This window comes from Pangasianodon hypophthalmus, chromosome 15 (assembly GCF_027358585.1).
Source record: "Pangasianodon hypophthalmus isolate fPanHyp1 chromosome 15, fPanHyp1.pri, whole genome shotgun sequence".
Taxonomy (NCBI): Eukaryota; Metazoa; Chordata; class Actinopteri; order Siluriformes; family Pangasiidae; genus Pangasianodon; species Pangasianodon hypophthalmus.
Window position 1 is genome coordinate 9,287,217 of NC_069724.1, and position 22,770 is coordinate 9,309,986.

General features: G+C 37.3%; 1 protein-coding gene across 1 annotated transcript in view; it reads right to left on the reverse strand.

Moving 5' to 3' along the window:
* Window positions 1-22,770, reverse strand: part of arhgap42a (Rho GTPase activating protein 42a) — a 48,132-nt gene that overhangs the window by 10,762 nt on the left and 14,600 nt on the right. The window contains 10 exon segments of the mRNA XM_026938476.3: window positions 1,227-1,289; window positions 1,382-1,421; window positions 4,482-4,560; window positions 6,726-6,835; window positions 7,564-7,664; window positions 8,679-8,808; window positions 11,393-11,497; window positions 13,261-13,371; window positions 13,510-13,611; window positions 20,179-20,250. Coding sequence (XP_026794277.3) covers window positions 1,227-1,289; window positions 1,382-1,421; window positions 4,482-4,560; window positions 6,726-6,835; window positions 7,564-7,664; window positions 8,679-8,808; window positions 11,393-11,497; window positions 13,261-13,371; window positions 13,510-13,611; window positions 20,179-20,250 — 913 coding nt within the window.

The following is a 22,770-nucleotide window of genomic DNA, read 5'->3' on the forward strand; positions in this document are numbered from 1 at the left end:
CGAACTAGCGTGCACAGATGACAGATGATCTTTTCAGAATCAGGAACATGCAGCAATGTAGAAATAAAACTGAGCTAAATAAAGTGCAACATGAAACTGTCTCCTGCTAGCACAACATGCACGACTCATCACCTCGCAGTTATAACATATTGAAAGAAAATAAGCACGCTAGCCAGACTCAAATAATATCTTTTTCGTGTGATATGAGGACACACATCTTATGAATGAGATCTGGGCCAAGAACTTTGTTAGAGTTCTTTGTTAATCATATCCTCGTCCCTTTCCCTTAGTCTTTATTAATATACTTATCTAGCTAACAATATGTTATTACATTTTCAGCATTTAGCAGATGCCCTTATACAAAAAGGGTTTTACAGAAGTGCTTTGTAGGCTCTATATATAAAACATAAACAATAATCATGCTAGGTCACTAGGTCAGAGATTAAGCATTATTACATTATATTAGCTAACAATTTTTTACCACTTTATTCAGTTTCTGGGCAATTATAACACAGGTTGGGCAAATACAAGTGAGCTTTCACTCACCCAGTGGGCTAGCTAATAAATCTTTGATTTGTCCACCCCATATTATAAGTAACTATAAAAAAATTAATTGTTTGATGAAAACTCAACTTTATACAAATTTTCCCTTACAGCAAATGTATTCAATCAGCCAAGACAAGTTTATCCAAAACATTTTTTTAGTAATGTGAATCTATCTCACCCAAAAACTTTTCTGTAAACACCTACCCAAATCTTCATAAACTTTCTTCAAATGACATCTTGAAGCTACATAATCAGCTTTCATGATCCACCTTTAAAAATTTGGGAGCCTTGGAACAGAGGCAGAATGATGCCAAACTGTAACAGACAAATTGCTATTGCCTCTTTAACGTTACTGCATTGTTCATGTTTAGAGACTGCAGTAAGTTACACTGTGTCCAATACCACATCAGAACATCTGTGTGATATCACTGAAGAACTGGGTGTGGTTTGAGGAAGATATTTACAAGAAAGATTTTGGGCAAGATAGACTCCCATTACAAGCTCAACCACCAAAAATGTCTTGTTTCATTGACTACATTTGAGGTAAGGACAGGAAAGTTGTAAAATCGATTTTTCACTGAACAATTCCTTTAAATCAGAATCACAACCCAAGTATAAGCATGCATGTTTACACAGGAAGAGGAGAGATATTCATTTGGGAATGTAATTATCAGTCTCACCTCTTGTCTCTACAAGGTGAATGCACTTCTTGACGAAGTTAAACCCCGCCTCATTTAGGAATGCTGCACACACAAAAGATGCTTTGCATTACCTGGCATTATCGGAACATTTCTCAAATCTGTGACATCTGATTATGTAAGAGGAGTGAACTTACTTTCTTCTTTCTTGTTCAGAAGTGCTGGAAGGGTATAAATCTACAGATAACAAGACATCCCTCTATTAAACATATATCTCAACCACATTATATACTATAAGACAAATCTAGAGTTCATTCATACACATTGAGCATACAGTGTTCAGGCAAATCAAACCCACAGTGTTTGCTGTGTTTTCATCTCTTTTTCGTCTGTGTTTTTGTTTCAGAGTTCAACTATTATGGGTAAATCCAGTCATGCCTAACCATCACCTTCACTGACTGATCAAAGGTTCAGACCATAAAGAGCCATGGATGAAATATAAACACACACAGGTCTGTCATCTTCTCTTCCTGGGCCTTAAAGTTTCCACACAGCACTTCTGATCTGTCTACTGACTAAAGATTACAAGGAAAACAAAACTTATTAAAGCACCTAACATAGGAAAAAATGGCACTGACTCTCTCACATCAACATTTCTTTTTATAGCAGACTTCCTGCAATGCTAAAAATATGACAGTAACATGTGAAGAATGATAATGATAATCATTAGCAGCTGTGCTTACAGAAATATTTGTTTTGCCTAGACCCATTTAGGTTATATAGATGGTTGACAAATTACAGGAAAATTGGTGGCCCTGTTGTGCCGTATTTAATTGATTTTGCTGGCATATTTAGCTCTACTTCTCCCCGTGAAGCGAAACTGCTAATGATGCAGTGAAACATTTCTAACCAGATGGGTGTGGTCTCTTACAGGATGGCCCCGCCCCCATCCACAGGGCATGAGGGAGGATGGAAATGATGTCAGTCATGTGCTATGGCCTTCACACTCACCAGATCTCAACCCAGCTGAACATTGTGATCTTAGAGTGACATGTCAGACAACGCTCTCCACCACCTTCATCAAAACACCAACTGAGGGAATATCTTTTTGAAGAACTCCGTTCATCACTCCAGTTCTAGAAGCTTGTGGAATCTTTGCCAAGGTGTACTGAAGCTATTCGAACAGCTCCTCATGGGCCAACATCTTACTAAGACACTTTATGTTGTATTTCCTTTCATTTGTCACCTGTCTGTATGTACACACAGTGCCAGTGAAAAGGTGTGCACTCTTTAATTTCTAATTTATTTCTATATTTGAACACAGTTTCAATACATTCTAGGTTTTTTTTTTTAATTTTTAAATTTCTAAAATTCTGCCCTCCTCCAAAAAATAAAGTTAGGAGTTTGAATTGAATTGAGGTTTTGTTACTTTTTGTCCATTTTATATTATTTAGAAAAAAAATCTAGATTTAACTGGCAAACCTCTACAGCTTAATCACTTTAATTAGACAGTAACTCTAAGGTTGAGACAATAGTTTTGGATATCGAGATTGGATATTTGAGAACATCTTAAAATAGTGAATTAGGCATTTCTGAGTATTAGTCAGAACGTTATAATAATTAGTTTGAATTCGCTGGTTTGCTCCAACATGACTTAAAGGGAAAAGAAATACTGTGTTCATTGTTAATGGGCCAATTATGTCTTCAAAAAGAAATAAAAAGAAGGTTCAGTGCAAGCCTTCCTGGGTAAAACTGCCATTTTTATACATTTCCCCCCTTTTATAAATAACTCTTTTTTATTGTTTTCACTAGACAAAGTTTAACCACTGATGGTTACAAAGATTAATCACTTTTGCGGAAAATGTACAATGACATTTTATAATTTAACAACAACAATGCAGTCATTTGAGCTGAAGCAACAAATTTTTTAAATATTATTTTAAGAATGCCTTGAAAGTAGTAGTTTTTCTAGTGCTAGTTTAGCCTGAAAAGCCTAAAACTATCAGTCACAACATGTCTTACAAGTGATCTAGCATCTGAGAATTTTTATTTATAGGTTTAACTCATTTACTCTTGATGTTTTACCTGCAAAAGTGAATCTGAGATCTGCCAAGAACTTAAATACAACAATTTAGGACTTTGGTAGAAATCTATGTTGGAAATCTTGTTTAGTACAGTTTTCCTTTATTTATTCCTTTGTTAACTGACATCCTGTATCTTTTTGTTTTGTAGAACAAATAGAAATTCTAGTGGTTATACTGTATATGTATATTTTTATACTAAGTTACTGAAATTCTTATATACTGCTTGTATTTCATCTTGTAAATGTGACTTTGTGTTTCAGAAATGTGGTACGTAAACTAAACAGTTTTTTTCTCATGTCATTGTCTCTCATGCAAGGAGCGCATAACATCTGTGTGAAAAAAACAGAGGATGCTATATACATCTATTTAAGTTTCAACAGAAACAGGAAGGAACTACTCAATAACTCAGAAACCGATCACTCCAGACAAACCAGACTCTGGTTAATTGTGTTGAACCTTTTTATGAGTCTGTCCCAACAGCACCGGAACCACGGAGACAAACTCCACCATAAAAACACACCTCAACACAATAAAGGATGACCTCACACTCCTGGTTATACTTGCCCTGTAGGGAGCTTATTGAATGACTTAGAAATTCAAGTGAAACATAAGAGTATTGTGCTATTTCTTTTTTGCACCGGATGTTTTGCTCTGAATAGGTTTGAATCATGGAAATAAATGTAAAAGGGGATAGTTCACTGTTACTTTCATTATTTTGTAAGTAAGGAATAAAAAATACAATAAATGCTCTTATAGGAAAATAATCAATAACGAATTCCAGAAGTGTTTTATTCCTATTGTAAAACCATTTAACTAATTTTTTTTATTTAACAAATCAATGCTTCATATTTTTAATCAGTTTATAGTTACAGTTAATATTGTGGAACATTCCTGCTATCACTTATGTTGAAGCAGCTATAAATAACCTTCACTTCAACCTTCCTTCACTTTCTATTGAAGTTAATAAGAAAATAAAAAAAAAGGAACTTGTTACAGCAAAGTCCTCTGTCCTTAGACTTTTTTTAGACTTTATTTGGAATAGCTTTACGTCTGACTCATACAAAGCACTGACACTGGAGACTCCTTCCAAAAATGTTAACTTCACTATATTTTTGGTTGCAAATTGTGTGTAAAAACTAGATTTGAGCTACATGCATAAACATCACCTGTTCTGCCGTATAGCATGGGGTTGGTGTAATGGGTGTGTGCTTACTGGCTCTTTTCCATCCATGGCCTCCATCCACAGACGTCTGTTGGATTCAGACAGAGCCTGCAGGGTGATGATGCCATGCCTGAGGAACAGAATAATCACATTTCAGAGGTTTGCTGCACAGCAACTCTCTGTACTGCTCACAGCAGTATCAGCTGTGCATAACAGAGACTTGGATGTACAGCTAATTAGATCGGGTTTAAAAAGTGAACAGCACAAAAGCACAAAACAAAGAACAAAAAAAGAACAAGCACAAAAAAAACACCTAGTAAAACAAATGCACTATAATGTGTGTAATGTTTTTAATGCACCATTCCAAAATACAGTCAACTCGGAACTATTGACACCAATTATATTACAAAAACATTGCAAATCAAACCTTCCACTCAAACAGCTGGAGAAGAATTTTGAGAGAAAGTACTCTCAAAGAACAGATGTGTCAAAATTATTGACACCCCTAAATAAGGTTACAGTTTACTTGATTCTTGGGGTGGTGACATTTTAAAATCAGCATAAAAACAAGCTGTCTGAAAGGGAGCAGTTCACAAAATGCAGTGCCAAAACTTTGCCAAATGTCACAGGAACTACCCTTGGAACTTGTGAATATGAATGGAATCATGGATTTGGCTAAGTAACAGAATATTTTAGCCCAAAACCTGGTTGTCTCTGCCAGGAAGTTGATATTTCAGCAAAATAATGAACTCCACTGTATACCCAATTCAACACAGAAATGGTTGTGAGACACAAAATCAGTGGATTGCAATGGCCAGGTTAATCTTTTTGAACCTCGTTGAAATCCTGAATTGAAACTTTCAACTGAAACAAAGAGCATTTTTTTTAGTTACAGTATGCTCATCACGTGAAGTGTTTTTTTTTCATACCAACAAAAAATGCCTTTCACACCATGCATTTTTTGTTGGTATGAAAAAAAAAACAGTTCATGTGATGAGCATACTTAATTAGATTTATTATCAACATTAAAGATTGGATTATCTCTAGTAACAAGGAGGTTGTTTGCCTTTACTGTAACTTTGGAGGCAGAAAATCAAGAAAAGAGCTGCCTGCGTGACTCTGTGCAGCTACAGTTAACGTCAGGCATCACATTGCATAATGGCAAATTTCCTGAAAATAGACATATTGTTATTTTTTGTTATACTGCAATATTGGAATATTAGTAATGAAATAGTTTTGCAAATCTCCTTATATTGCTCACTAACAAAACAGTACTTTGTCCGCCATGTTTGTTTATCTTGCTTGCCCCCCAACTTTTGACTTGATTGGATGGGAGGTAAAAAAAAAGTGTGCCTGACCTCACTTGCCGCTTTTCTGAAAAGTTAAACTCCGTTGTTCCTCTTTGATAAAAAAAAAAAAACCCACTGGCAGAAGTGCTTTTTAAAAGTGGTTGCATTCCTCTCACCTTGTGTCCACTTCCCATAAGACTACAAGCAAAACGTGTGCAGGTGGTTGAGGAAAAAAAAGAACACCGAGTGTGAAAGCAGCCTAAGAATACAATTGTTTCTGACCTTGTTAGAAATTACAGGAAGTGATTTAGTGCTGTTATTCTAGACAAGGCTTCAACTGATACTGTTTGCGTGGGTGCAAATAATTTTGAAATCAGTGTGCTGTGTATGAAAATTGCACTACCTGAAAACAATTTATCCATTTGACAAAATTGTGTGGTTAAATAAAACCATGTCGTATCCTCATACGTTAAAGGTCAAAATATCACTTTTTGCATTTTATTTGTTTTATATTTTCATGAATGGTGCCAATAATTCTGGAGTTGAGTGTATAATTAGTAGCAAGTAGAATGTGATAAGTTGAAAGATAAAAAGTAAAGGCTACAGTTAGCGCAGCATGTGAAAGGAGCTGTAGGTAGGTGGTAGCATGTGGTAGCACACGTGCAATCACAACACAAAGCAGGAAAAATGTGACATACCGGTGGACTTTATAGAAACATTGAAGAGAACTGAACAGAATCCCTTGACAAGAGTTATTTCTTCAGTTATGAAGAGCAAGAAGAAAGGAAGTAGAGAAAAGAATGTTGAATGGAGTCCTTGAGAGACTTCCGAAGATGCCAAGGAAAACAATAAAGTGGAAAATGTAATATTTTCTTTTAAAATTCTCTACCACACCCTCTCAAGCCAAACGTCATAATGTCCTCACTGACCTTGCAAAAGCCTGGAAGGAATTGAGGGAGAAAAAAATGTGCTATAATATGCAGAAGTGCAGAAATTGAAAACAAACCTTTCCACCACTTCAATATCAAAGCAGAATCGCTTGTCGATGGAATCTGTCCTTCTCCTGATGCACGACTTGAGCTTGAACATTTCAGGTGGACTCAGAACCAGGCCGTTCTTCACAAAAAACACAAAGAGTCACTTATTCAGCAGAGGAAAGTAGTATGGAAATCTATAACTTGGAGATACAGTACTGTGCAAAAGTCTAATGCACATGCAAAGAAATGCTGTAGAGCAAAGATGCCTTCAAAAATAATGAAACTAAATGTTAAATAATAAAAAAAAAATACTATAATGAGCAGTAAACAGTAATAAATGAAACAAAGTTAGTATTTGGTGTAATGACACTTTGCTTAAAAAATAGTAGTCTCAGGTACAGTGTGTGCAGTTTTATAAGGAAATGAGCTGTAAGTGTTACTGAGCATCTTGCAGAAGCAGCCACAGTTCTTCTGGAGACTTTGTCACACTTGCTTCTTATTTCTGCAGCAAAACTCAGCCTTCATTATGTTTTTTTTGTCTGAAAAGTGGCATCTTACATAATATGCTGCTTTCTTTACTGCCATACAAACATTTTTCTGTAACATTTAATTTTGTGCTGGAAAACTAATGTTTGGTAATCTAAAATACTTTTGTACTAACTGGATAATGTAGAAGTCATAAATTAAAAATCTATAAGAAAGTTTGTACTAAAAAAAAATAGTGTGCCTAAGACCTCTGCACTGTACTGTACACACACACACACACACACACACACACACATATATATATATATATATATATATATATATATATATATATATATGAGACATTAAAAAAGACAGCATTTTATAAATCCAGTGCTCTACCTGTTTGCTTCCAGATTTGATTTCAGAGCTGCTCATGGTGAACATCTTAGTCTCTTTGTCATATGTGCAGTAGTGTCGGCTCCACGTGAATCCCAGAGGACCTTTAACACACAGGTTATGGTATTCAACAAATATTCAACAAATGATGTGCAATTATTCGCTTACATTAAAAAATATATATTTGCATTTCCTGAGGGAAATACATAGTGCTTACAAAGAGTTGAAAGGAAGAAAGAAAAAAAAAACAGCTGTAAAGAAAGAGAAAAAAGGGAGCGAGAGAGAGAGAGAGAGAGAGAGAGAGAGAGAGAGAGAGAGAAAAAGACAGAACAAAAATACATGGTAAAAAAAGTTGTGCACTTAGCCATGTAAGGGATATTTGTGAGTGTGGGGGCATTTACTGTGGGGGTATTTGTATGGGGGTTTTAGCGGTGAAGGGGCATTTTGTGTATATAGGTGCATTAATCAATGAGTGGCGCATTTGTGGTTGTGGGGTAACTGAAATATAATTGAGGGGGTATTTAAGGGTGTGGGGGCATTTGTCTGTAGGGGTGTTTAGCTGTGGAGGTATTTATGGAAGTGGTGTGTAAGGATGGACAATATGACAAAAATATCATATTACAATTGTAATGTTATGAATCATGATAAACAGTTTTGCTATCAGTTTTCCAGTTCCATTAAAAAAGCTGTTTGATACATCTACAAAAATTAATTTATTTGATTTCTTAATTTTTATATTGTCAAATAACATTTTTATTTAAAAAGCTTTAACACTGAAATGAGAACAAATTAGACATCTATAAAATTTGTAACATTATACAGTTTTCAAGATTAAGCATAACGTTTATCAAATCAGCTGCTTCCAGTCAGTTTGTAATCATTAAAAAAAAAAACGATATCCATGATATCTCAGAAAAGTGTATTGAGACATAATTTATCACAGTATCAATATTATATTGTCGTATTATAATAATAATAATAATAATAATAATAATAATAATAAAGCAATAACAACAATAATACTAACTATTATTATTATTATTATTATTATTATTATTATTTTACTGAGATCTCAGTGTTCTCACAGTTGTAGTAATTTGTGATGAGAGAATACTCACGCTTCTCCTGTACATAAAGAAAGCCCTCCATAGTCCACTGTCCAGGAGCTTTGAAGTCCTGCTCTGCTGACCTTATCCTTCGCATCAGATTCTCCACTTCCTGTCTGGTGCTCTCAAAATTATTCCTCGTCTTCAAAGAGAAAAACAAATGGATTGTTGATTCAAGAATCGCACAGAAACATTAGTGACTGAAGCTTTGGATGTTATTAGAAGAAGCTAAAATCCTTGTTTTGGCTACATTTGAACTAACCAACGAAGCCTATCACCAGATCAGCCAGACTCTATCTTAATGTGCACTCAAATCAATAAATAACAGTACACAGTAGGCTTGTGCAATATAGATTGTTTTCCTGCTCATGTTTTTTTTTTCATTGTGAATGTTTTAAAAACAGTTAAAGGATTTAATTGTGCAGAACCAATAGTCTAAAAAAGACAGAAAACAAGCATGTCTACCATTTCAGGTTTAAGGAGAGTAGGGGATAATATAATAATGTCAGCTATGCAGTGGGAACTGTTTGCTGGCACCAACAATCACATAAGATCAGTTGCTTATGCAGTAATGTGCAGTAAAATGTAAAAAAAAAAATCCCTTATACTTTCTATATAATCCTTTTACAAATCAGTTGTCTAATGTCCACAGGACTACTAATGTCCACAGAGCTGTCTAATGTCCACAGAGCTGTCTAATATCCACAGAGCTGTCTAATGTCCACAGAGCTGTCTAATGCCCACAGAGCTGTCTAATGCCCACAGTACTGTCTAATATCCACAGAGCTGTCTAATGTCCACAGAGCTGTCTAATGTCCACAGAGCTGTCTAATGTCCACAGAGCTGTCTAATGTCCACAGAGCTGTCTAATGCCCACAGTACTGTCTAATATCCACAGAGCTGTCTAATGCCCACAGAGCTGTCTAATGTCCACAGGACTACTAATGTCCACAGAGCTGTCTAATGCCCACAGTACTGTCTAATATCCACAGAGCTGTCTAATGCCCACAGAGCTGTCTAATATCCACAGAGCTGTCTAATATCCACAGGGCTGTCTAATATCCACAGAGCTGTCTAATATCCACAGAGCTGTCTAATGCCCACAGAGCTGTCTAATATCCACAGAGCTGTCTAATGCCCACACAGCTGTCTAATATCCACAGGGCTGTCTAATATCCACAGAGCTGTCTAATATCCACAGAGCTGTCTAATATCCACAGAGCTGTCTAATGCCCACACAGCTGTCTAATATCCACAGAGCTGTCTAATATCCACAGGGCTGTCTAATATCCACAGAGCTGTCTAATATCCACAGGGCTGTCTAATATCCACAGAGCTGTCTAATGCCCACAGAGCTGTCTAATGCCCACAGAGCTGTCTAATATCCAAAGGGCTGTCTAATATCCACAGAGCTGTCTAATATCCACAGAGCTGTCTAATGTCCATAGAGCTGTCTAATGTCCACAGTGCTGTTTAATGCCCACAGAGCTGTCTAATATCCACAGGGCTGTCTAATATCCACAGAGCTGTCTAATGTCCATAGAGCTGTCTAATGTCCACAGTGCTGTTTAATGCCCACAGAGCTGTCTAATATCCACAGGGCTGTCTAATATCCACAGAGCTGTCTAATATCCACAGGGCTGTCTAATGCTCACAGGGCTGTCTAATATCCACAGGGCTGTCTAATGTCCACAGAGCTGTCTAATGTCCACAGAGCTGTCTAATATCCACAGGGCTGTCTAATGTCCACAGTACTGTCTAATATCCACAGTGCTGTCTAATGCCCACAGAGCTGTCTAATATCCACAGGGCTGTCTAATATCCACAGTGCTGTCTAATGCCCACAGAGCTGTCTAATGTCCACAGAGCTGTCTAATGTCCACAGTGCTGTCTAATGCCCACAGAGCTGTCTAATGCCCACAGAGCTGTCTAATGCCCACAGAGCTGTCTAATGCCCACAGAGCTGTCTAATGTCCACAGAGCTGTCTAATGTCCACAGGGCTGTCTAATGTCCACAGGACTAATACTATCCACAGGACTACTAATGTCCACAGGGCTATCTAATGTCCACAGGACTAATACTATCCACAGGACTACTAATGTCCACAGGGCTGTCTAATGTCCACAGGACTAATACTATCCACAGGACTACTAATGTCCACAGGGCTGTCTAATGTCCACAGGACTAATACTATCCACAGGACTACTAATGTCCACAGGGCTGTCTAATGTCCACAGGACTACTACTATCCACAAGACTACTAATGTCCACAGGACTACTAATGTCCACAGGGCTGTCTAATGTCCACAGGACTACTACTATCCACAAGACTACTAATGTCCACAGGACTACTAATGTCCACAGGGTTGTCTAATGTCCACAGTTTTAAAAAAAATTATTTAAAATTTAAATTGTTTGAAGGCATCTGCAGTGACCGATGCAGGAAGGCGCCAAAGAGCACTATTTAATCACATTCTAGTTATCATCACCCTTAACAGTAAGCCTATATAATTGTTTTAGCTCAACAATTTCATACTTTTTTCTCTTTTGGTCAAAAACTGGAGCAGGGGAGAAGGGGGCAGCGTTTTTGTGTCAGTTCATATCTGAGAGTTCAAAATGTCTGTAATATCATGTAGAGATGATTAAATCGTTATATCGCACAAGCCTACTATACAGTGTGCCCTTAATTATAATTTACTGCATCATGTGTAACATGAACTCTTACATTCTGTAGGTTGAACTGAAGTTGCTGTTTATATGGTTCAAATTCATGCGCCAGCTCATAACCCTCATGGTAAAAGGTGAACAGTCCTTGGAGAAAAGCCAGGAGCTGAGAGAGAGAGAGAGAGAGAGAGAGAGAGAGAGAGAATGAAGATGTTTGGTATTTGACATTTGCTTCTTCTGTTTTGCACTGGTTACACTGCCAGCCGACAAGTAATGGAAGTCTATCTCACCCATAAATAAATGTTCAAAATGTTCACACATGCTTCAATAGACTACATAAACACTTTGTAAAATAGGAGGAATACAGCAAATACATCGATTCAAAATGAAACCATACTGTCATCTGCAATACTGCAAAGTTAAGGAGGTGGAACTTACAGGACGTGCTCTAAAATGTGCATGCACAACCACAAACTAGCCTTATGTCAGAAAAATGCCAAATGAACCAGCTTTTCCAAGATGGCTGTGCCTTCCTGTGTTCAGCTACATGGTGATGTTTTGTTCAGATTTACAAATTACGGTAAGTCAGTTAGGTGAAATAGATTTCATTTATTTGTTGCCAGAGATGTGCATAGAGTCTGGCACCTGATGGGAAATCTGTTGGCGAGACAAAGAGAGATAGCATATTTCCAACACTGTTCAGTTAAAACTCCAATAAATGTTTTACTTTGTTTAGGACTTTTTTACTCTGTAGTCTCTCCAGTTTGGCCATTTGCCATTTCCCACTCACTAGCCAGCTCTCCCCGTTACAAGACAGCTACCAACCGTAGAGGATGAAGGCTAGCATGTGCTTCCTCTGAGACATGTGAAGCCACCACATCTTTTTTTTGAACTGCTGCTCATGCTATATCTATCACAGGGCAGCTGAACACTCGTAGAAAAGTGCTAACTCTTGCCCTCTTCAGCGATGAAAGTAACACTAGCTACTTTCTCTTGGACTTCCAGCCGCAGATGGGTATGGCATTGTCAGGATTTGAAATTGCCATTTCCAGACGATGTCTTCCTTGGCTGTAAATGATGTCTTGTTTTGTTAGACACTTTATTAAAGCACATTATAATAGTGTTATTTTATCATGTCATTTCCCAGCAAGGTGGCATGGTAGTGCAGTGGGTAGGACTGTTGCCTCATAGCTCTAGGGTCTCTGATCTGATTCTGAGCTTGGGTTACTGTCTGTGTGGTTTTGCATGCTCTCTATGTATCCGCATGGATTTCCTCCAGGTTCTCTGGTTTCTTCCCACCTCCCAAAAACATGCTGCCAGCTGGATTGGCTGCACTAATATTCCCTAGATGTGTGTGAATGTATACATGGTGCTCTGTGCTGGACTGGGGTCCCATTCAGGGTGTATTCCTGTTCAGTGGGATAGGCTCTGGATCTAAGATGAATGAATTAATGAATTCAACAGCAACAAATTGTCAGTATGAATTCAGCAGATGTGCCAGAGCTACAAGTTTCATTAAAAATCTGCATATTTGCAATCAAAAATTTGCACTGCATTTTCATTGGCTGTTCCTTCAGATGGTAAGGAGTTGAACTAAGCTTTGGGAAATTACACATAAAGGTTTGACGATCATTTATTCATCTTCAGTAAATGTCTACCCTGGTCAGTGCTGCTGTGGTTTAAATTAATTATTAGTCAGAAGTTCTTCTGAAGTGTTAAAAATAGTCCTTTGCATATGTTCACTTGTTACTCCATTAACCTTTTAGTCCCAAGGCAAAACTAAAGAATTAAATTTAAATTTCAGACGTGTCTTGGCCATAATTATACATCTACCTGATTAAAATATGTCTCTGCTTATTTGCTGTTATTTGCTATTCAGCCAGTTTGCAAAATTAAATAATACAGTATTGTTTTTCTTTCCATCCTTACCGGCTCAACAAACTCAAATTTCTTTTTCTCCTGCACTTCTTGGATCTTGAAGACGTATTCAAGAGAGGCATCACAAAACATCTGTCGTTCTTTATTGATCTGGGCATCTGCCTGAAAAAGAGACAGGCATACATAAGTTTACATATCAAAGAGTTGGAATAAATAAATAATAAAAAAACAAAAACAATTGACAAATCAGACATGGTGAGTATGTAAAAAAGACTTAATTAAAGTATTATGAAATGTTACCTCTTGTAAAAAGGACTCTTTCTTTTTTGAGGACAAATTCAGGTGTTTTTCCAGAAATGTATAATATTTTTCGGTTTCCTTGTCAAATTTTTTCTTTCCCTCCTTCAAGAAAAAAGATAATGTTGATAAGAAAACTGGAGTTTCTTTTGCTGTAATTACAAAGATAAATGTCTTGTGAAAAAATAAACTGTTACATAACAGGCCAAACAAACTTCGTGCAAAAGCCTCATTAAAATGTTTTGAAGATGTCCATTTGTTTACTTGATTTGGATGGATATGCATCAGAAGGAATTTTGATTGGATGTCTAACCAGCAGGTGGCGTGCTCGTTCCTGTCCACTGGACCAGCATGACGTTGCATGCAAATCATTAAATTAATACTTTTGTATTAATTCTATTTCAATATTAAAAAAAAAACAAAAACACGGAGCTCAGCACTCAGAGTGGTGACACGTGCTGAAATGGTCACAACCCAGAATCATAAGGTAAATTATTATTATTAGTTTCATCTTTCAAGTGATTTAATGTTGTAATTTAACGTGGCAGTAAACAGGCTGGTGGGTTACTGAGGTGTCAGAAAGTCAGAGAGTCACAAAACCGATGATTTATAGCACACTCTCAGAAAAAAAGGGTACTAAATTGTGCCTTTCCTTGTCACTGGAGTGGTAACCTAAAGATTACATTGTCTATACCTTTAGTGTGTATCTATTACATGGAAAGAAGCATGTAGTGTACCTTTAAACAAGAGTGGTCCTTAAAATCCAATTATTAATCTTAAATCAATTCAAAGATAAAATCTATTCACATTGCCATGCAAAAGATACACAGTAATGGTAAAAATATGTACCCTTGAAGGTAACACTCCAGTGAAAATGAAAGCTAGAGTTTAGTACCCTTCTTTTGAAAGTGCAAGCAGAGAGCAAAGAACCATTGCTGTGGGCATTTTTGCCATCACTCTCTGCTTTAACTCCTATCCATTAAGGTTGATTATTAATTCATATGTAAATGGAAAAGTCTGGAATTAACTGAACTTTACTTGAAAACATTGTGCAACCTTACTCGCTATATCTGAAGATAAAGGGAATTTTTCATTCCTGTTATCTTCAGATAATGATTTCTTGTTCTTTTAATCTCAAGATAACAGGTTGTTTTGTCAAGATAGCAGAAGTGGTTTTTTTTTTTTTTTTTTTACAAACTGAATGACAAGGCTTGTAGATAACAGAAGAACTGTGCGATAACAGGAAACTAAAAATACATTTGGTAAACTAAAAATATATTTAGTAAAGATTTTAAAAAAAATCTTTGTTGTACTGATTTCATACAGCAATCACCTAGATGTAAAATAAACAATCCAGAACCTATGCTAGCTAGCTAACATAAAATATCCTTGCTACATTTTCACCCTTGCGTCTTGTAGTGCAAGAAAAAGGGTCACATTCGAAAATCATGAGGTAAATTTGATTAATCCTTAGTTTGACATTTCACTGACAATGTAGTGTTCTGTAATACAAGAAGAGTAATAGAGTAAACAGATTTCTGACCTACTGAGGCATTAGCATCAAAAAAACTGATGATTCATTGCAGGCTAGCAAAACACAGAGAACAACAAGGAACCTTGAGAGTATAATAATCGAATATAATAATAATAATAATAATAATAATAATAATAATAATAATAATCTAATAATCTCAGACAAACAACCCCAAAACTATGCTACCTAGCTAATTTCTGCCCTTTTAGCTTTCCACATCTACCTTGAGGGCAGTTGAGCTACGAAAAAAAGGTCATATTCCAAAATCAGGAGGACAATAGATTAGTCATTAATTTTTACATCTCAAGTGTCTGACAATGTAGTGTTACAGCAGAGCAGGACAGTAAACACATCAGTGAGTTACTGAGGCGTTAGCGTTAGCAGTCATGAAACTGATGATTCATAGCAGGCATGTAAAGCACCAACCATAGAGAACTGAGAACCTTGTGATCAAGAGACGACGGCTGTAAAGAAATCTTTGCTTCACTAATTCTTAAACCACAGGTCTGTCAATCGCTTACTGTAATTGTAGAATAAACAAACCAGAATGTTTGATAGCTAACTCACTAGCTAACAATATGCCTACAAAGTTTAGCTAAGCTACCCTGTAGCCATCTACATGTGGACGTAACCCTCAGACTGCTGCGATTTTAAAGAAAACTACTGTTTTCTCCAGATCCTGAGAAAAATCACAAAATCATATGATAATGGTACACCAAAAAAAGATAACTGGATATACAAATATGTGTTTAAGGATCATATGCCAAGAAAATATTCCTTATCTTCCTATTTTTTACTGTCCAGAGTCATAAGAATCTTATGATAGTGGTATGCCAAAAGAGATAATAGCATATAACAATGTCATATTCCAAGACATTCCAAAATTCATTATCTTCACATTTTTTCTGTACACAGCCATAGAAATGATTACTAATCACAGGCATTAACAAATTACAGCTATTAAGCTATTTGTTCCACTAATCACCTAGTGGAAATCATCTAGTTGTGAAATAAACTACCCAGAAACTATGCTAGCTAGCTCAGCTCTATAGCTACCCTTTTAGCCTTATGGTGCATAATCAGAATTTCAGACTTCTGACTAGGAAAAAATGAAGGAAATGCCCCCCAATTTCAAATTCCTACTTGGAATGTCAGGAAGCTGTGCTAGACCCGAGTTCAGCATATGATGTCATATCAACATGGCAATCACAGTCAAGTACTAATTTTGAGTATTAAATGCGTTTACAGTGGTATTTGCTTTAGATCAGTCAACATACAGACACATTAGTTGGTTAAATCTATAACACTGACCAAGCACTTTGCTGTTTTTAAAAGGTAAACATAAACATTGTATCACTTATGAAAGCTGGCTAGCTTGTTGCTAGTTCATGAGCTTTTGGTGCTTGAACATAACAAACAAATGACAAGCTTTCATGAAGGTGTACATGTTGTTAGAACGTCCATATTGCTTGGTAGCTTGAACATGAGGAGGTCGAAAATGACATAATTCTGAGCACCGAATTCCCACTTCTGAGTTAATCTGAATTCAGCATTACACAGCTAGGTGTGGCAGCCAAGACACTTCAGGCTGCCTACTCGAACCTAAATGTTCATCTTGATATCATGAGAAAAAATAAATCTCAATATAATGAGACAGAAAAATAATAATGCACATTCTCTATGGACGTCTAGCTAGGCCATTGATATATAAAGTCTGATGTAGCAAAAAAGTCCAAATTGGAGTTCATTTACTAAGTCAGACCTGATTAAAAATTATGTTTTGGTTTGTGAAATTCTAAAATTTGACCAAATTATTTTTAAGACCTTCAGGAAAAGGATTCCTTTCTTGAGACTGCAACTGAAATCTGATCCAAACTGTTTGTTTTTCCTCTACGCCACTAGCCGAACCTTTCCCATGACCCTTTCATGGACACTCAGCAGACTGCAAGCTTGCCAAGCGACAAAGCAGAAGAATCGCATTTCTGACATGCTTACTCCAAGCCCTCAGGCACATCTGCTGACTAACAATGACATCACCCTTCCTGAGTCTTTAGGGCTCTTGTTTAGGAGTTCTGAGAGGAATACACATACAGTATTCTGAGCCTGGAGGAAAAAAACATCGATGTTTGCAGTGTTAGTATTAGTATTGGTGTGTGGTCTGATGAAGGTGTAGACATTTGCGTTCGTGGTGAGATACTGAGATGTCAGTAGTGGTGTTTATGCCCTCATTTGTCATGTGTGTGTGTGTCCACTCTTGTGCAGGAGGTTGAACAGCCGGACAGCCGTTCCCTTTGGCCTCTGAGGTCTGAATGTCCAAGCTGAGCGAGTTCCATCGCAGCTCAGCCTGAAGAATCTGGGACTGAAACACCCAAATAAGGCAGCGTGTTTTCAGCTTCGGATCTTTCAGCAGTGAGCTCATAAGGCAGTGCATGGCTGAAATGGGGTCACACCTCCAGCTCATCAGGACTCAGCAGACTGCATCTTAAATCCCAACTTTTAACCACACTAATTTCCCAATCCTGGTACTGAAATGCCGCTGTGCTACACATATTAGCATTTTCCATTATCTCAATACACCTGACCGCACTCAATTAACTGAGTGTAAATTGGGTATGTTAAGCTGCAGTCACACTGGTGCAATCCTGTGAAATTCACGGCCCTGGAATGATAAGGTTCTATCTCATGTTTCATCTTCTAATACACTCCCGAGGGACAAACCTTGAGTGCTCAAAATCACAGGCTAAATTGACCATAGGTGTGAATGAGCATGTGAAAGTGCATGCACGGTGCCCTGCGATGGACTGATGTCCCATCCAGGGTGTAGTCCTGCCTCGTGCTCAGTATTCAGGATCCACCATGACCTGGATCAGGATAAAATGGTTACTGAAGACTGAATGAATGAACAGAATGATCAATTAGAACCATGTATTCTGTTGCACTGCACTGCGTATCTATCGTCCTGTGTATTCACTGTTCTGTGTATTTATGTAGTCTTGTCTACTGTACTGTTATGTGTTGCACCATGGTCCTGTAGAAACGACATTTTGTTCTGATGTATACCAGCTATATACAGGAATGACAATAAAACCCCACTTGACTTGACTTGATGTAATTTAAAGGTCCTGAACTGTAAACAACTGACACATGCTACTCCTGAGATACCAGTGATCCTGACCCCTTCTGCTCTCCGGACCTGCCTGATCCATCCCTCATATAGGGAGTTGTAGTGTAATGGTTTGTGACTGTGACTGCTGTGGTGGCTTTGGGGCTGCGGTTGCTGCGAGCAGTTTTGCACTCAGGTCTCCATCAGTGGACAGTGAATAGGTTCAACAAACCGGACTTCATGTGAAAACTGTAATGAATTTACTGGTTGCACAACTGGCCTATTTGTCCACGTAGTACACAGTTATAGAAGGGATCTTGAGTCTGATTCCTCTCAAGATTTCTTCCTCATATCGTCTCAGAGCTTTTCCTTGCCACCATCACCTCTGGCTTGCTCATTAGGGATAAATTCACATATTTACAATTTATTTTGATTTGATTTAATTTAATTTGAATGTATTTATTTCTATAAAGCTGCTTTGTGACAATGTCCACTGTTAAAAGCGGTATACAAATAAAACTGAACTGAATTGAATTCAACAAAACAAGTCATTAAGAAAATAACGAATAAAATGTCTGGTGTAACTGCTACATAAAAATTCTATTTATTTAGAAAGAAAAGGCCACAGTCTGACCCTCTTAGTTTCTCTGGGCTCGTGTTTCCCAAAGTTCACTTCAGTGAACTCTAAGCAAAGCAAAATTAACTGCTACCGGAAGCGAACTTTCACAGGCCATTTTTATTAATGTTCAGTCTGACCACTCCACTGAGACCACTGAGAGGGAGAACAGTGTGGCCGTAGCCCAAATAACAGAATTCATATCTAGTTGGTGATCTTTCTAGTTATTTTAGGAAGCGGCCCAGACACTAGAACACATGGAATCCATCCTAACAACATTTTTGACTAGTTCTTAGTCTCGAACACTAAGAAATTCCCACAGTGCACTGCGAGCATATATTAGTTTTATTCAGAGACAGTATGAATAGAGACAGACCACTGCTTAAAATATGAATGGGGCCGTGCGTATAAGTCAACATGGCGGTTGTATTACGTAAGTAGTCCCGCCACTCAGTAAAAAAGAGGCAGTCACCTCGAAAACATCTGGCCTATCTGATTCTTACACTGAAGCATAGCAGATACAGGGCAATTTGCTCCATTAGTTAATAAGATGAATGCATGTGCAGTAGCCAGAGCAACCTCAAAAATATGTTTTTTTTGTGTTATTGAGTCAAAGACTACACATTATTTATATCATTTTTGTCAGATCTTAACAGCCATTTCAACTCTGAAACATCATTTCGTTGATCTGTTTCTGGTATATAGGTCTCTCCCCATTTAAGTAGATAGAAGCCTGGTCTTGTATAACTGAAAATAATTGCTCAGGAGTGTAGCCAAGATAGCAGCTAAGTGGACAGACTTTGCTTCTGAGAATTCTGAGAAATAGCTGTAAGCAGTGAGCTGTTGCAAAAATAACATTCAGTTGAAGTATCATATTAGCTTCTTTATTGTGTCTCTCTACCGTCTGTTAAGCTTTAGCTGAGTGCCATGAATGAAGCTCTCTAGCCATTAATTAACCTTAGAGCTACTAAACAGGATACAGAATTGTTTTCAGAAGTTGATGCACAGAAGTTATGATGTTCTCTTTCCTAGCGAGTCTTTGTGAAGTAATATCTACATACACTGTTAATGTCGGGTTTAATAAAAACCTTTCTCTCAGACAATAGCATTTGGCACACAGACTAAAATCTCCAGGTCAGAGCCAGGATTATGAAGCCGTTAATCTAGTAAATATATCATAGGGCTGCAGTGGCTTCACTTAATGCTGGGTCTTCGTTTAATGTTGGCGCATGTGGCATTACTGGATCTGGTTATAATTTTGCTGTTCCTTAACAGGTGTTTGCAATTTCCCCCCTTCCTGCAGCGTCTCAGCATGGACCTACATTAAATTATGTACAGGATTATGTCGCAATAAGGCTAAAAATGGCTCTCTGCTGAAATGTGAAGCATAAATTTACAATGGGAATCTGGAGTACTTACTTTGGCAGCGCCAATTTGCTCCTTGCGAAACTTCTCCAGCGGCGTGATCAAGACGTCATCGGCATTCTGTATCTGAATGAAATCACAATTTGTTAAGAATGTTTAAAAGGAAACTCCTTTGTAATTCTGTATAAACAGTTTCTCTGAAAAACAAAAAAACTTTCAATTTCAAATTCCTACGAGTATTGACTGGGTCTGAGAACCTTGAGAAAATATGCTGTGCAGTTTGCCCTTGTAGAATGGTTTAAACATTGCTATTGCTGGGTTGCCGTGCATTCCTTAGTATAGTACAGTAACAGTCCATTTATTCAATGACAAAGTACAACTTGATTAGGGTGTTTCGGCTGGTTTTACACAGAACCTAGTAATATTAGCTTCCATTAGGACCAGTAACATGAGTAGAGCTAGAATGTACTTAGTTCTAATACATAAGTAGTAATTTAGAGAACTTTGTACTTAGCTGTAAATTGAAACTTGTCATATAACTCATCTTACTCATTTACATTTCCAAGAAAAACTCAAACTTTGTCCATTTTCATTTAGACCATCAAAGTACTTGTTGCAAATCTAAAATAAGATTTAATTGTTTCTTTCTTTTGTCCAGCCCCCAGTTTAATCCTTGTTCTGTGCATTTTAATTTTATTTATTAACTATATTTAAAACATCCAATCAAATCAACATAAATTTTTATGGAACGACGACCAATCATCTTTGAGTAAGTAAGAACTGCCTAATAGTCTCTTTTGCTATACATACAGTAAAGTTAATTAATAAAACTGATGTGAAAAAAAATGTACAAATTCCAACAAAGTAAAGTGATGTGGTTGGATTTCTTTCAATTTCATTTGAAGTATGGTGCAGTACAGTGTAATTACAACTAAAATTAAAAACTCCTCTCTTCTATCTGATCGGAACTGTATGGGCATGTCTGATTAAATACCGACAGAGGCATTTGCCCAACACCGTAAACAACTTGTAAATGCAAAATAAATAAATAAATAAAAAATGTTAGTGCTAAAAAGCATGCAGGAATGACAGAGCAGAGCTTTCACAGTGCTACATGCGAGGCATGAATGCTGATTTGGACATATTTGTAGTGGCACATTGCTTGTGGAAAGCAGTAACATTTTATTATTAACTTTTTAGAGTCATGAGTTGTGCCAGTGAAGCCCAGCAAGGTCATTTTTGCTTTCACAATGTCGTGAGATTTTATTATTTTCACTGTGCACACACCTAACTAATCAGTATATTTAAAAAATATGTTAATTACATAATAATACAGCTTGCCTGCATTGTTACAGTACTAGTTGTAGATCACAATTACATGAATCAGTGTGATTTAGCACATAAACTAATACACTTAAACACCATACATAAAATGGTAAAAATTCAATGCCGGAATCTCCCAGAATGCACCGCGGACTACAAACATGGCCGCCCAGAATTACAATCTCCAGCACACAGCGTCACTTCCAAGTTCTAGATGAGTCGACTTCCGACACAATCCCACACACACCTTTTAAATACGAACTCCAAACATTCACTAGACGCTAAGTATCACTTAGTGTTTATGCCTGACGTACCAAGCCTTTGTGTTCAGTGATCAATATCCAGGTTCATGATCTTGTTTTCTGTCCTCTGGTTTCTTGATTCTGGTTTAGCCATGTTCAGTCTGTTGACCGCCCGACTATCTGCCTGTTTTTTGACCATGTTTTTGCCTGTCTGCTTTAAATAAAGCATTTACCTGCTGACTGACTGCAGTTTTGCTCACAGTCAGGCAGAATAGAGGCCAATTTAGCAGGAAAGAAGTCAGACTGGTTTCTGTGGTTGGGGTAAAATGGGGAGCTGACATTTGCAAATGGATAATTCTGAATGGTATTTTGGTAGCCTTGACAGGACCGCTACCAAAATGGCAGAAAAAAGAAAGTCAGAAAACACAACAATGTAATTCCTTTTGCAGTAACTGGTAAAAATCAGCACACAAGCTAAAACTAACAGTAAGAAGATAATGAAATTGAGTTGACTGGCTTGAAGAGTTTCAGACAATTCTCATACTTTCCCTTACGTATAATTTTTCTGTACTTTTCTCACACCTGAAAATGTGTCATATTCAATCTAAACATCAAAAAGACTTGGCATCTGCAAGCTGGTTCATAATTTGCCCTTGCCCAGTATTAAAACAATCACATGAAAAATGATCCAGAGTAACTCTTCTCATATACTGTACAATAATGGTACTATAATTAGCAGCACTTTCGTTTCATAGTCTCAATTGGAAAAACACACAATTACATACTTAAGTTCCTTTTATATACTTTCCCAGGCACCGAGTGGTGGGCTTCCAGTCTCACTAGAGAATTGCCCAAAATAGGTTCCACATGCTTGCCTGTGCACAGCCCTCCCCCTGCCGAACTGACAGTCTGTCTCCACAGCCCTGATCTGCCTACGTCAAAACTAATGCAACCTGAACTTCTAATGGAGTTGGTCAGACGCCAAGCAGCTCCAGATGTAAGATATGGACCTTTCAGAGAATAGTAACAAATTTGCTGTTGAGAGATGTGTGCTTGACGTGTGTTTCCTGGACTCAAGGCT